The 15152-nt window shown below is 46.6% G+C and overlaps 1 protein-coding gene across 5 annotated transcripts in view; it reads right to left on the minus strand.

Annotated features, from left to right (window-relative positions):
• Positions 1-482: 482 nt before the first annotated feature.
• Positions 483-15152, minus strand: part of LOC139053467 (thyrostimulin beta-5 subunit-like) — a 36508-nt gene continuing 21838 nt past the window's right edge. For 4 of the 5 annotated variants that reach the window (XM_070530466.1, XM_070530456.1, XM_070530447.1 and 1 more), the window contains exons 2-3: positions 8272-8602; positions 483-1382 (exon numbers count right to left, since the gene is read on the minus strand). In XM_070530466.1, the coding sequence (XP_070386567.1) occupies positions 1164-1382; positions 8272-8574 (522 nt within the window). In that variant the 5' untranslated portion in view covers positions 8575-8602 and the 3' untranslated portion in view covers positions 483-1163. The remainder of the gene's footprint in view (positions 1383-8271; positions 8603-15152) is intronic. The other variant, XM_070530469.1, reaches the window with a different exon arrangement.

Genomic DNA, 15152 nt, shown 5'->3' on the forward strand with positions numbered 1-15152 from the left:
GGCGTAATCCTACGAGCGCCAATAAAACAGACTTACAATCGTGTTCAAGTCTCCTTGAAGCGACCGAAGCCTCAAACCTTAAGCGACAGTGCTGTTTAAGTGTGGCTGCCCAGATTTGATATGTGCGTGAGTTATCGAACTGCAGAAGCTTGTAACCAGTCATCTGTAGTGAACCAGATTATGTAGAACCATAGCCTCAAATACTTAGTGAGATGACCAAGTCACTTTATATTTCTAGCGGTTTTGTAAGAAAGTTACAATAGTATTCCTCTTTACATAGCTTCACGAATTGGACGCCATTGTCAAGGCATTTTCCTGTTTCAATACTTGGGACAGAGCCTCTCTTCTTAGACAAGAAGTTATACAAATATGCTCGCTGAAACTGATAAAAAATTCCCGTTGTTTCACGCTGTTTCCGTGCCGTGTTCACGATGCATTGCATGTTAATCAAAAAGAGCTCCAGGAGTACAATTCCCGATGACTTTCGGAGACACAACCACTAGATCTCGCGAGATTTGTAGTGCTTCAACACCTGACGCGTGAGTGTCTACAGGCTACAGCGTTCTTGGAGCTGTGCTAAGACAGCGTGTTTGGCACTGTGCGAGGAACACTTTCGGCCGTTGACGCCGACACGTCCGATGCCGGGTCACGCGAAATCTTGCTGAACCCGCCGTGATTGCTCAGTGGCTATGCTGTTCGACTGCTGAGCACGAGGCCGCGGGATCAAATCCCGGCCACGGCGGCCGCATGTCAACGGGGGCGAAATGCGAAAACACCCGCGTACTTAGATTTAGGTGCACGTTAAAGAACCCCCGGTGGTCGAAATTTCCGGAGTCCTCCACTACGGCGTGCCTCATAATCAGAAAGTGGTTTAGGCACGTAAAATTCCATAATTAAAAAAAAATATTGCTGAGTGCTCGCATCACTGAAAACGATCGCTTCGAGAATACAACTCCAGATTCCTCGCCACTCATGGCGTTTATCACCGCAGAAAGTGAACAAGCTCCGTCCGTCTTTCTCTGTCCGGGCGTGGTAAGGGTGACAAGCTTCTCTCAGAAGAGCAGCAGCGTCTTGCCGAGCGTCCCGTGCAATCCAAGGCCCCAGCGCGCTTCTTTAGGGCCCGCGGAAGAAGGCTGCTCTCGGTCCTTCACCGCCGGCAGAGTCTAGGGACGCCCGAAGTCTTCGCAGCTGGTCCAGCTGGAGTTGCAAACCTGGCAAGAGCAGCTGAGCGCCTCGTAGTACTCATACGAGCGCAGCTCGTCCAATTCGTCGAGGTCTTCGGGGTCGCAGAAGCGCAGCTGCGCGCGCACCAGCTTGCCCGAGCCGTACGTGCAGACCGGGTGGAAGGACTCAGTCTCGAACGGGAACCGCCACTCAGCAATCTGCGAGGGTAACTGCATTAGTCAGTGGACGAGTCTCGGGACGATGTACATGAAAACGCGTCATCGGTTAACGCGTTGTTAATTTTTTTTCTTCAAGGTATTTATTTCAGGGCACAATTCAGTTACACTTACTGGAACATAAACAAACGAGATAATGACAGCCTCTTCAATTTGTTCAGAAACAAGAACACGTAGTACAAGGAGCCCCACAAAGACAGAGAGAGAGACACACACAGAAATGAATGAGAGGATAGGCAAGGAGGTCGACCGGACGGGCGTCCTTAAAGGGAAAATAAAGAGAAAGGTAAAAGAAAGGAGGAATAGAAAGACAAAAGGAGGGAGCGTGAGCACTGCGCGGAGGACACAAACACACACCCACAAGCACGGACGCGTACGCACACGCACGCATACACGCACGCACGCACACACAGCAGGACTATAAAACATCACTCTGGCCAGTACACTTCAAAAACTACACCAGTGCGTGAATAGCTTGGCCCCACACTTTAAAAAAATATAGTCTGGAGCCGAGCCAATTTAAAATTGTCTGGAGAGACAGGCATTGGGCGTCGTACTATGGACAAGTACAATTAGATGCTCAATAGTTTCCTCGCAAATAAAAACAGAAGTTGCACTCTGGTTTATAGGCCATTCCAATACTGTAAGAATAAGCTCTTGTAATCACTACTCCCAACCAAGGAGGGGCGTCAGTGCTTCCCGATGACAGATTCTTTTCATCCTTCGAAGATTCTGTTCAGGCAACGGCCACGCTTCACAGAAAACGCTAAACTGTTCGTAAGAATAAACGCTTTGCCATGCAGAATGCCACTCTGGACTAAGTTCAGTTGGATCATGCGCACCCTTTAGTTGGAGAATAATTTGACTGAATTTGCGTTGCTGAGGAAGCTAGAGATTCGCCGTTTTGGTCCAACATGTGTGTTTTTCATAGGCTATGCATTTCTGTAAGTGACGACATGTAAAACAGTACATTGTCACACCTATAGTTGGCACCATATATCGCACGCAATGAGGGTTTAAGTCAGTCTTTTTGAATAACTCGTAGAAGCTCATCTCAAGATAACCTGGAAGTTCTGCAACTTATACAGCAATGGTAAAGGTTTCATTCACATCGCAGTCGAAAATTTTTGTAGGGAAAATCTACAGATGTGGAAGCCGAAGGCTGAAGTGAAGCAGACGATTACTTGAGGCTGCCATTTCGGTGACGCAGACAAGTTTATGATTTTCCAATGTGAGGATAGAAGGGCAGCAGATACAAAAGAAAGTCAACTGCAAGACATGTTCTACGCACGTCGATGGCTTCACGTATCATTGCGGCGTTGAATTGCTTTACGTTGAAAGAGCACGGCTTTTGGAGAACTAAATACATACGAGAGCTTCGCCAGTGTTCAAACAAGGACTGGATCCTTGGGGGAGGCTCAAAACCGGGAAAAAAATAAAAAATGAAGAAAAGGTAATGGGCTCAAGTTTTCTTCGACAAGGAAAGTAATTTTGCAAAGTGGCTTCAAGAAAACGTCAACGAAAGAAAGAAAAACGCGTGTCACTGTCCTCGGGCACCTTGCGGGCCCTATACACCTCCTCCCATGTTCTCTTTGTGAACGGCTGGTTGAGTACTGGTGAAGTGATTCAGCCCCTCCACCAGATGAGCCACCCTAATGGCGCTCGGGTGCTCTTGAAAATAGTTGCGTGGTCCTTACCAATGAAGTCGACCTTGTGGTTACTCGTCGCACGCGAAGAAGAAAAGAAAACGCAGGGGCTGGCCATTCTTGTGGCTGTCCACATTTTGTAGTTCCCCCCCTTTTTTTTCCTTCACAGAAGTGTTCCAAACAACGAATACCACCGCGGAGATGCTCTTAACCATGAAACCGCATATTTCAGCCATGATAAACTTAAACCGGTATTAAAAGTTCCTGCTGTCGAAACGTATTCTCTCATTCGAGAATTTGCACGAAGTTTGGCTAACCTTTCTGACACTCGGTTCGAGAGCACATCGCTGGATCCTCCCTTCATGTGCTACGCGACGGATTAAAAAACAATTATGGGGTTTTACGTGCCAAAACCATTTTCTGAGTATGAGGCACGCCGTAGTGGAAGACTCCGGAAATTTCGACCACCTGGGGTTTTTTAACGCGCACCTAAATCTAAGTACGCCCCCATCGAAATGCGGCCGCCGTGGCGGGGATTCGATGCCGCGACCATGTGCTCAGCAGCCATACACCATAGCCACTGAGCAACCACGGCGGGTACGCGACGGCTTTTAGAAGCCTTCAAATTCTTCTAGTAATTTATTGATCCATGCGTTCATTGAACACCTTCTAAAGCAGCCCTAAAAAAATTAACAGAATTCAGCCATTCCTGCATATAGCTCTGAACTCATTTACTGCGACAGCAGCAGGCTCTGACTGTGGACACTGCCATACTCTCAAGAACAACGTCCAGTTTGTGGTGCGCCCAACGCCGTCTTCGACTCCGAAACACGATGAATTGCCAGCTACCTGAAAAATGATTTGGGTAACATGTAGAGAAGTGATATGGGAATGACAGGGAGGTCAACGTGATCCTCACAGTGTGTGGGATCTGCATATTTATTTTGTTCTATATGGTGAAGGTTAAGGTAAGCATGGCCACAGGGAGGTGCCTGATACGATAATGGAGAAACGGTAGAGTCCTCCTCCTTGTGTAGACACACGCACATAAGCAGACACACACACGCGAAGTGTACTCTACTTTTTTAGAGCGCAGGCGACCGTTCCTGCGGTGAGCGTTGGCGTAACCGAGCGAATGAACATAGAGAAGGATGAAAGAGCGAACACCGAGCGTAGCGGGTGATGAAAAAAGTCAGCAGAGAAGCGGAGGAGGAGGGTATGGCCAAAGCTTGAGAGCTGAGTGGCTACGCGATGGCGCCAGAGTATAGCGCGCGTCGTCTGAGAGTCCTTTCTGCGGCGGCTGCTGTCAATCGCGCCCACGCATCACTCGATCTCCAGATTGCAGCTCGCGCCACACCTCGCTCCGTTTGCAACTTGCCGCACGAGACAGATTGTCCGCCGATATAGCACGAAATTAAAACACGTATACAGCTGCGCTCAAATTTCGCGTTAGGGAGTATCGTAAAAGTCGGTGATTTTTTTACTGCCGTAGACATTTTTCAGACACTCACAGCTGGTCGTTGCGCGTTAACTAAATTGTAACCGTGGTACAGCTTAAGAAACGTCTACGCTGAGAGTCGCGTCCACGATCTCTATCAGTGTGCATTCCGGAAATCTGAGAGGCAAGGATTAGAGAACTAATCCGAGCAAGTTTGTTCAGCTGAAATTAACAGAAAGAAGTAAACTTGGAGAAGAGATGGAATGCGTGCGACAGATAACGGGACTCTTTACTGAGATGACAACGAAAAGGAGTAAGTTTAGGACGGCAGAGGATCAGACGAGATTACAGACCTCAGTGCGCCTCAGCGCGCCACTCTCTTATCTACCTCCAGCTTGGAGACGCCCTGCTCGTAATCAGTCTATATCGCATGAAAACAGTGACTCTGCTGCGAATCACGTGCATGCGGTCGCAATCTTCGGCGTCCTTTTTTTCCGTAACTCGAACAATCAAAGATGATCGAGAAATATACCGTTTTCTGAGGCCGAAACAAGGTGTCTAACGATACAGTATTTACCACGGATAGCCGCAATAAAATCACACTTTTCAAATTGCGCGATCTATGTTTATGAATGTTTATAACATTGTTCTGCATTTATATTCCATGATTAAAAATGTGTGCTGAGCACTGTACTTAAAGTCCTAGTGTTACTTTGGTAGGGGCAGTTGTATTTCACTTGTGACACAATGAAATCATTGCTACAGCTATCATTAACGTCAGATATTGAAATGTGCCACCCGCCAGATTTGCTAAGCCCCATGCTCCGCCCGTTTTACTACTTAGGTGTCCTTAAGGGTGTTTTCCCCTGTGTCTTGATTCTGTAACACATGCGCGGAAGTCTCCCTCTTTACCTAACCAAGTACTGACAATTTGGGCCGCAAACAATATATTTAATACGGTTCACTATCAGGCTGCTCAAGGGTTCTTAGCTTGGTTCCGATGAAGACGCTTTATGGTCTAGTTGAAATTGAACAGAAATATTTTATTCGAGCCTCCTGATTTTGGTAGGAGGAAGTAAGTGCAACCCTGAATCTCTTGGCACCCCCCCCCCCCACTAATAACCTATTTTATATTTTTTTTATATCGAGAAGGTGTTTAATCACACAATCGCTCACTGACATATTGCGTTGTTGAAGGTTCTGCATTGAATTGATATATTGCGTTATTAACATATTGCATCACCGCTTGAGATCCAGTAATTTTCGACTGCGATGTGAATGAAACCTTTACCATTGCTGTATAAGTTGCAGAACTTCCAGGTATAGAGAGTTTATAGAGTTCCTATGACTCACATTTTTAGACTAGCTTACAAAAAGTGTAAGGTCATAAGTCCATAGACTGTCTGTAGAAAATTCCTGCAGATCAGTCTATAGCTAATCCATAGATTTTTGCCTTACACTATTTGTCGATTATTGTCAATACAGGGTGTTCGAGCTAACATAAATTCAGTGAAGCTCTTCAAGGAAGAATAATGTAAAAAAGACGGTGCAGTAAGATCCGAATTTAGGACTTATGTTGTTCAACCGTCAGAGTTCTGACCTGTAGGTCTTTTTACAATAGTATAAATTGCACCGTGTTCCTTTTAAATCTTGTATTTTCATTGCTCAGATTGGCTAAAATAGCCGGGATCGACACCCTATATACTAGCTATATAAACCATACATTTTGCCAAATACGTTTCCATTATATATAAGCACTTGCTGCTGGGGTTGTTAATGAGCAGTCTATTGGAAATGTCTATAAATATGTGCTGCATCCAGCATGCATATGGGAACATACCCAGGTAACTGTACATAGAAAACCATGCATGCGGATGGACGCAGTCGAAAAATCTCAAATGCCTGTGGGCGTGAATCTTTATGCAAGACTGTATGAGTATTTGTGCACGAGCACATTTAAGAAATATTACAGTTGCATGCAATGCATCCGGTTGAACTAAATCTGCTAGCTATCTGCTATCTATAAGTTAGTTTACATTTCTGTTTACATATGGCGGCAAACGAATTTTGAATGTATATTATGTATGTTCACGTGTTGCTTCTCATCTGCACTTATGCATTAATTTCGATAGCTTAATAATGCTCCTGAACCAGCTGCCCTCTCACATGTTGCATAAAAAAGATTGAAGCAATCCCACTAGTGCTGAATCATGCAACACAAAAAAGAAAACAAGTGCACCATCATTGAATTATCTCTTTTTATTGCGTGATATATTAATCTTCTTAAAATGCAGGTCTTTCTTAAAATGTACGGCACTGCCCCGACGTTATGTTATGACAACTGTGAAGACTGTCTTGGGATTGCCGAGAGCGACTACGTAGATCATATCATGTGGTCAACAAATGCGGAGGTATACACTATGTGTATACTAAAGTCTATATATAGTCTCTACAGCAATCTCAGCAGTATACAACTTCAGTGGCTTATATCAAACGCAGCTCCATATTATTCACCGGTACATGCGCTTGGTTACAGCGTACACGGGTTGGGCCGAGATTAAGGACTTTTGTCTATTGTCATTCTATAGACGGCATATAAACCTGAAGCAATAAGAATTTTACAATATCGGCTGTTTTCTACTTCATCTCACGCCTTACCACAATCGGTATACGGGCTGTTCGGACCAGTTAACATGAACTTTGGTGACGTCCCACCCTATGGCCTGTGTACGGGGTGTTGCACTTAATTTGAGCCAGGCTTTAAAATATGCAAATGCTACGTAGCTGGAGAGAACTAATGTTGTTTGCCGTCGCTTGGAGATACTCAGATAATTCGTTTGCACTTTCTGCATATATATATATATATATATATATATATATATATATATATATATATATATATATATGTGTGTGTGTGTGTGTGTGTGTGTGTGTGTGTGTGTGTGTAGGTGGGTGGGTGGGTGCGTGGGTGTGTACGTGAATGTGTGCATGTGCGTGTTTGTAGAGAACTACATAGACTGGCAATAGACAAGAAGAAATATACACCTTATCGACTCTCGTCTATAGACAGTCTAAAGACCAAGATGAACAATAAATAGACACTTTATCGACTTTTGTCTACAGGTAGCCTGTAGAGGGGAAGTAGACAAAAAAGAAACACACACCTTATCGACTTTTTTCTATAGACCGTCTATAAACTGCGAGTAGACAAAAAGAAATAGAAACCTGATCGACTTTCGCCTATAGAAAGTCTATAGACAAATAATAGACAAAAATAAATAGAGGGGAAGTAGATAAAAAAGAAACAAACACCATATCGATTTTTTATAGACTGTCTATAGATTGCGAATAGACAAAAAGAAATAGCAACTTTATCGCCTTTCGTCTATATAGTCTATAGACTTTGTATCAACTAAAGTTCAAATCTATAGAAAGGCAAGGTCGTCTATAAAAAGTCTATAGACTTTCTATAGACAGTCTAAAGTCATTTTTGTAAGGGTTGGACCTTCTGGTTATTAGGACTAGTCAGGTTGCTTTTTTGTAGCAGCTTCTTTCCTAATGACTTGGCGCTTTGTACCACTTGTTTTCATAAAGGGTGTGTAGATCAACGAACTCACAAGCGGAAGGCCGGATGAACAGATGCTCGGACGCCAATCGCATCTGCGCGACTTTTGCTGTTTGACCACTGGCACTATAAGACATCAAGAGGACTATCGCAATCACATAGGTGCAACAGCACGAACAAAAAATGCACACACTGACGTTTCGGGGCAGCTGCAGCACTGACCTCTCCGGATTCGCATCGTCCCCCGCAGGCCATGACGGTGATGTCGTCCCAACAGCGGCTCCCATTGGCGTCGGTAAGTGCTGCCCGGAACGAGTATTCACTCCGGTGGCAAGTGAGCGTGGTCAGCGTGTCCACAGCGTCTCCGCCAGCAACGCGGACCGCCGAGGACAGCAGCTTGTTTGCGTTTTCATGGCGCTTCGTAGAGGATGGCGAGGCAGCGCCCGCCACGAGCAGCCAGTACACGATCAAGACCACGGCTGGCGCAGGAAGCGACCCGCGGACGTTTCGCATTGTGGCTCGCATCACGTCCGTTCCGCGATTGACGGAACTGCTGCGGTGACAAAGGATTGGGTTCAAGGAGGAGCGAAACAATTTTAGAACTACAGAAAGTTAAGCAAGTTGTTAGGGATATCACCATTATCATCATAATTGATTCTCCATGAAAGGTCCCTTGCGGCGTATTACGTAAGGGCGGAACATGTACACCCGGCCACAAAATATTACGGACCATGAAATCTGAGAAAAAGCTGTATATCTCGTCAACCTCACAACGCAGCATGGTATTTGCATTTCAGGCCTCGACTATAATATGCTAACAACATTGTCGTATACAGTCTTACTGGCTCCTGCTACAGCCTGCTTTGGAATTAAACGTTTTCTGAGATGCTGTGGTCCGTAAACTTTTGTGGCCGGGTGTACATAAGTGATCACAGTGGTGATGAAAACAGCAACAAAAAGGGATATAACAAATAAACATGTCAAGAGCGAAAATTATATAGGCGTTAAAGGCGTAGTGAACGTATACGTAAGGTATGGCAGAGGTGTCAGTAAAGTAACATTAGTTCTGAAAATGGACTGTCAGCAACTGCTTAAATTTTTGTGGATCCCACTCATTAACTACTGATTCTTTGCACGGTATGTGGAAATGCACGAGCGGCATTCTCTTTTCGTGAATACTTGCGCGAGCTTTCACGTGCTACGAGACGCCTGCCGTTAGAAGGACGCTCCGACAAAGCCTTTCTCGGGGCTGATCTTGTACGCGCACACACCTAACAAAGTGTACGCGAGGAAGGCGACATCGCAACCGTAATACGAAAGATATGAGTTCTGCCCTCGCCAAGTTGTATTTTCGTCCATTTTCATTGACCTTATTGATGCGAAAGCGTCAAATTGCCCATTGAGCGAAAAAGCTGGCGTCTGTTGCAGCGAAACAGCACCTAAAGTCCCATTGGCTGCGACCTCACGTCCCAAACGCGCCTCGACGGAGCAGAACGGGAACACCTGCCGCAACGTTAGCGTGCCAGGTGTTGCGTGAGAGGAGAGGGCAGCGCCGCAGGCTGCTGCTGCTAGCGGGCTCTAAAGCCCTCTCCCAAAGTAGCGCCGTTCGCTTCCCTCCTCCTCCGCTCGGCGTGGCCTCGACGGTGGCGCCGCCGTTGGTGGGCCTGCCGTAGCAGACGACGGCTAGAGGAAATCCGCAGAAAAGTTCGTTCGAGCCCTGCGGAGCAGTTTTTTTCAATCGAGATCTTTCTTCGTCAGTCGGTAACTGGCCTTTAGAATTTCGTGTTGGAATTGCGGAAGAAATAGAGAAAATGACCATTATTCAAGGCGTACCTTCAGGACACTTTTGTTCGGTCGGCGCGTGAGAGATTCCGGCTGTGTGCGGTCAGCAATGTCTGGCAACAGGGGCGTTTTTTTCATTGCGGGGTGCTTTGGTAATCATGACGATATATTGTTTTTTTTTGCAAGTACTGCTCCAGGAGGGCACATGTAATGGCTAACGGAGGCCTCTGAAGAGCACGTAACATTACACTAATGCAGGAGTTGCAGGGAGTGTTCGCATACAAAATTGGCTGTCCGCGATCTTATACCTCCTTGGCATGCACAGGCTTCGGCGAGCCCCATCCAGCCCTGGTTCTAGCTTTGGTGTTCCCGTTGCCGCTTTGTTGCCCTGGAGGCGCCGTCAATAATAATGCGAAATAATGACAAGTTGTTACAACTAGTAAATAAAATTTATTGAAGGAATACAATTGCGCCAAGGCGCCAACTTCTGAAGCAGCGCTAGCGCGCGAGTATTATGAAACGCCAACGAGGAATTTACCGGCCCACGTACGACTCTACGATCAAAGTGCACGTTAAACATCCCCAGGCGAGCTAGATAATGTTATCCGGAGCCATCCACTACGACCTCCATCCTAGCTTTAGTCATTTCGGAACGTTAAAAACGTTAATCCCCACAAACCAAATCAATACATGCGGGCGTACATTCGAAGCTAAAAGACTGCATCGTAAGTCATAGTGAGCCTTGCAAAAGCGTCGAGAATGTGCTAACTTCTGGTGGAGCTCAAAACACACCCTGAATAAAGTCGCTTTTATGCCACAGGCCAACTGCAGATGCGTGCATTTCACCGCAAGACGAAACTACATGAAACAAAGAAAGCACATCCGAAAAAAAAAGTCATACAACGCGCTAAAACCACGCAGAGCATGAAGAGACACTTTTTTCGAAGCGGAAGGCGTGAACTAGGCTCAAAATAAGAGGTTGTGAGTTGCCGTGGCCCTTACTTCACAAAGCCGTGCGTTCTTTGCCACTTCCTCGAAGTCAGCCCGCCCGATCCTGCGGATCCACTTCTTTTTTGCGTTGCGCCTGCCGGACGGCAAAGCAAAAAGCTTTTTGCCCTCGCTGTGTCTGTTGCGGCAAACGAAGGCGCAGCAGCATGGCATCGCAATTAAGTTCTCGGCCCTGCACATTCTATTACGCTAACGCACTCCGTCAGTCCGCCTGCCGTACTTTCGTCGCCAGGCCCAACAATGGAGGTCGGCGCACGCTGGAAAGAAAAAATTGGAGGCTCATCAAGGTTAAGCCCAGTGGATGCGAAGCATCCACTGGGTTTAACCTTAGCGTATCCTTAGCGTTTGGAGGCATCTTGACCGCATACACGCCCGGCGCAAAGACGCTGGCGCGGTTGCGGGCACAGGGACTGACGCGACGGCGGGCGCGCGCCGCTTCATCCCTGGCGTGACGTCACATATCACGTGATGCAGCGATGGTGGCGCCGCCGCCGCGTCGCGCGCGATGGCGCGAACCGAAGCGTGGAGGCCTCCGCCGGGCGACGTCCGACGGCGCGATATGAGGCCCCATCTGCAGCCTGTGTGACGTCATCACGTGACGTCATGTCACGTGACCCCACTTCAGGGTCAATGGTGGCCACCGCCGGGCGTCGCGCGAAGGCCCGAAACCTACGTTAATATGCTTCGCATAAAAATATACAAAAGCGCGGCGCCTGCTTCCATGTGACACAGATTGGCCAATGGGGGAGCGGAGGAGGCTGGGACGACAGGAGGCGTGGAGGAGGACGCGCCAGGGTGAGCGGGGTGGCGGAAAGATCTAAGAATGGCGCTACTTTTGAAAAATTGAGGTGCTTTAGCGGGCTCGGGCAGTGCGCGCCACCTGCCGGCCTTGGTGGCCGCTGCTACTTCCTGGGTCTCTCGTCGCGCAGGGTAGCGGTGGCATGCGGATCGGGCAGCACGTACCGCTATACTCGCAGCGCAGAACTCGAAGGACTGCTCATCACAACTCATCAGAACTGCGTGGGTGTCCTCGCATTTTTCATTTCTACATTTCTATTAAACGTAGCAATTAATTTCCCCTACACTTTCTCTGACTTTACTGTCATTTATTTGCTATTGCCTCTCTCTTTCCAAATCATCTTTATCCAGAAATTTTTCCGAGCAGTACTATAGACCTAAAGAAGTCGCAATTTCGCCCAAGAGGAGAAGCATCGATTGCAACAGCAAATTATTAGTAGCTGTGCGAAGTAAGGATAGCAGTTTTATTGGCCGTATAAACTTGTAAACATTCGCTTACTGAATACATTATCAAGCATAGTGTTACGCGTGCACAAGCGAACGTGAAAACTTCTCACCCTATGACCGTGGGCACTCGCTGTCAAAACGCTGACGTGCGGAAGCTCGGCAGCAGTAGCGAGCGAATCGACTTTCGTGCCGCTTCTCACTTCAACACGAACTAAGCGGCGAAAACACAGCGCATATACAGCTATCAGCATCTGGGGCACTCTGTCTCCATCGCAGATCGCTTTCAAGCTGAAGCCCGCTCGGCCAAACCATACACAGCCGCCGCCGAAGCAGAACCCCCCCCCCCCTCCCCGGCGCCTTACTTGCGATGAAAGACGCCGCGCTTCCTCCTCGCCTTCCTCCCTTGCACGCTCAAGATCGAGCCGTCATCGAGGTCTCACCCTCGCGCACTTTCACTCGCTCATAGAGCATGCGGCGCATGACCATCGTACGTGGACGTTATACCGAACATTACGGCGACACAGACAATGACGACGGAAATGCGCCTGGAGTGTCCATGTATCAATAAAAAACGTATGAGCTAAGCAGTTATTCCCGCAACAAGAGTTGCTACTAACTCCTTTTGCTTCTCTCGTGTATAAATATGCTTCAGAGTTTGGAAAGTGGACATATCGCACCCTGAAAACCTAACCTGCATTCTTGGAAAAACGCGTTTTGCGTGCCTGTCTTCGATACAGTGTTCAGGGGTGATTGCTTGGGACTACGCTAACTCGCATTGATAACAGACAATTGAACGAACAAATCATTTGGAACATCAACCTCGCAAGCCGTTGCAGGAGAGCGCTACGAATGCATTGTAGCAATTCTTACTGACGGCAAACCTGCACAATTGACGTTAGCACGGACAACTGGCAAGTATTATCTTGTGTTGCGAATGGCGCTGACTATGTGCCAGTATTGCCATTTTTTCCACATTTCGCTAAACTGTGACATAAGAATTCGCTAAATTTCAGCAAATATTGCCTCAAGGTCGCTAAAATTGTTGTTAAAGCTGTCGAGTGAATTTTGAAATAACGTGGGCCTTGAGGCTTATAACACTACAACATAAATAATATGGTGTAAATCAGCCACCGAAGCGTCTTATCTTTGTTTAGTGCCTGTGCAGGTGAAAAATAAGCATCAACTTTGCCGGCAGGGTGTGTAGGGCTTTTAATTTATTAATATCTACACAACAACGGATGGAGAAAGCTGAAATATTGCCTTTACTTTCAGATTGTAAGGTTAGAAAGCTAAGTAGATTAAAAATCACAGGTAACGTGATTTTCTTAGTGTGAAAGTTAGCACGAATAAACTTGAACCTCATTCTTGTGCATACCATACAGCAGAGGCGTGCTCCAGACTGGCCATGGTAGGTCAAACACAACGCTGCTGCCCCTCGATCCATGTTTTAATTTTAATTATGGAGTTTTACGTGCCAAAACCACTTTCTGATTATGAGGCACGCCATAGTGGAGGACTCCGGAAATTTCGACCACCTGGGGTTCTTTAACGTGCACCTAAATCTAAGTACACGGCTGTTTTCGCATTTCGCCCCCATCGAAATGCGGCCGCCGTGGCCGGGATTCGATCCCGCGACCTCGTGCTCAGCGCTCAGCAGCCCAACACCATAGCCACTGAGCAACCACGGCGGGTCCTCGATCCATGTGAAAGCTTCATGCAGCATTGATTCGTTCGGAAGCCGTGAGAAACGGAAGCGTGCGTTCATCCTCTTGTGAACGAGCCCAGTCGCTCGCACAGGTACGCGTTTCTCGATCAATTTATTATGCATCTGCTGCGTTCAAAATATCACTATGCACTTTATTGCACTTACTTTTGTTAAGTAATTTACTGCTACGGTTGCGAACGTTCGCCAATTGAAAATTTTGGTGAAACTGTGAAACCTGCACAATTAAGACCTATTGAAAATCGGTTTTGTAAAAAAAATATAGAAAGAAAACCCATTTTGTGAGTCCAATGTGAGGCCTTTTAGGACCGCCGTGCTTCACTGGAAAGCATGCACAAGCTCGGCGTGAAGGCAACCATTGCTTCGTCGTGGTCACAGAGCCCACGCACCGTAGAGGCAATTTAGGGTCGTTACTTGTAGTTTCTAAATAATAAGGCGCGTCCTAAAAGTCATTTTCGAAGTAAGTTTCATAAATTCGGAGTCGCTAAAACGTCCCCAATTGTTGTTTCATGTCGCTAAGAAAAAGTCGCCGGCCACTATATAGAAAAGTATGTCGCTAAAGAGACGAGAAAGTCGCTTCTCAGTCAGAGAAGGAAAGAAAAAATACTTATCCTGTGTAACTGCATAATGAACGATTTTGTATTAGTAGGCAAGGGTATCTACATTGATGAAGAAATGATGGAAGTTACCCGCATAACAAGCACTCCATGATTTCGTCGACCGCGCATGAATGGAACCGTCTTCCTTCTCACATTGCAAATAATGAAAGTGGCGATTTATTTTCCACCCTTGTGCCACACTGCTTCCAAGGATAGCATCTGATTTTGTTTTAGTTGATTGAAGCGGTAATGTTACTTTCATTTATTGATGAGCTACAGTGTTCTTGTCGTATTGCACTGTATTCCCTTTTGTATTTTGTATAGTGTTAATGCTGCGACGAGGTTTATTGTCGTTCACAACGTTGTGGAACGCTAGATATCTCAAGGCACTGCAAGGGCTGTCCGTAGCACGGGGCTCGCTCGCGATCACGGCACGGCCCTTCGTCTTCCTCTTCAGACGGCACATACACAGGGGCGCGTCTGCTTCATTACAATGCATTGAAGCAATAATGCGTTATTTTGTTGTATTAATGCCGCAACGTGATATTGTATATACGTAGTGATATGCTGATTTGTTATTTCTGTTCACCACTCCTATATATAGGTCTAATATTGGACTGATAGTATCTTCAAAGAAAAATAAAATAAATGTCGCCACAAAATCGCTAAAATGGCAACACTGCCGTGTGCATTTGCTCTGTGCGTGTCTCTTTCTTATTCTTAACTTCATACCTCTCCCCTTCCCC

Source organism: Dermacentor albipictus, chromosome 1 (assembly GCF_038994185.2).
Source record: "Dermacentor albipictus isolate Rhodes 1998 colony chromosome 1, USDA_Dalb.pri_finalv2, whole genome shotgun sequence".
NCBI classification, from domain to species: domain Eukaryota; kingdom Metazoa; phylum Arthropoda; class Arachnida; order Ixodida; family Ixodidae; genus Dermacentor; species Dermacentor albipictus.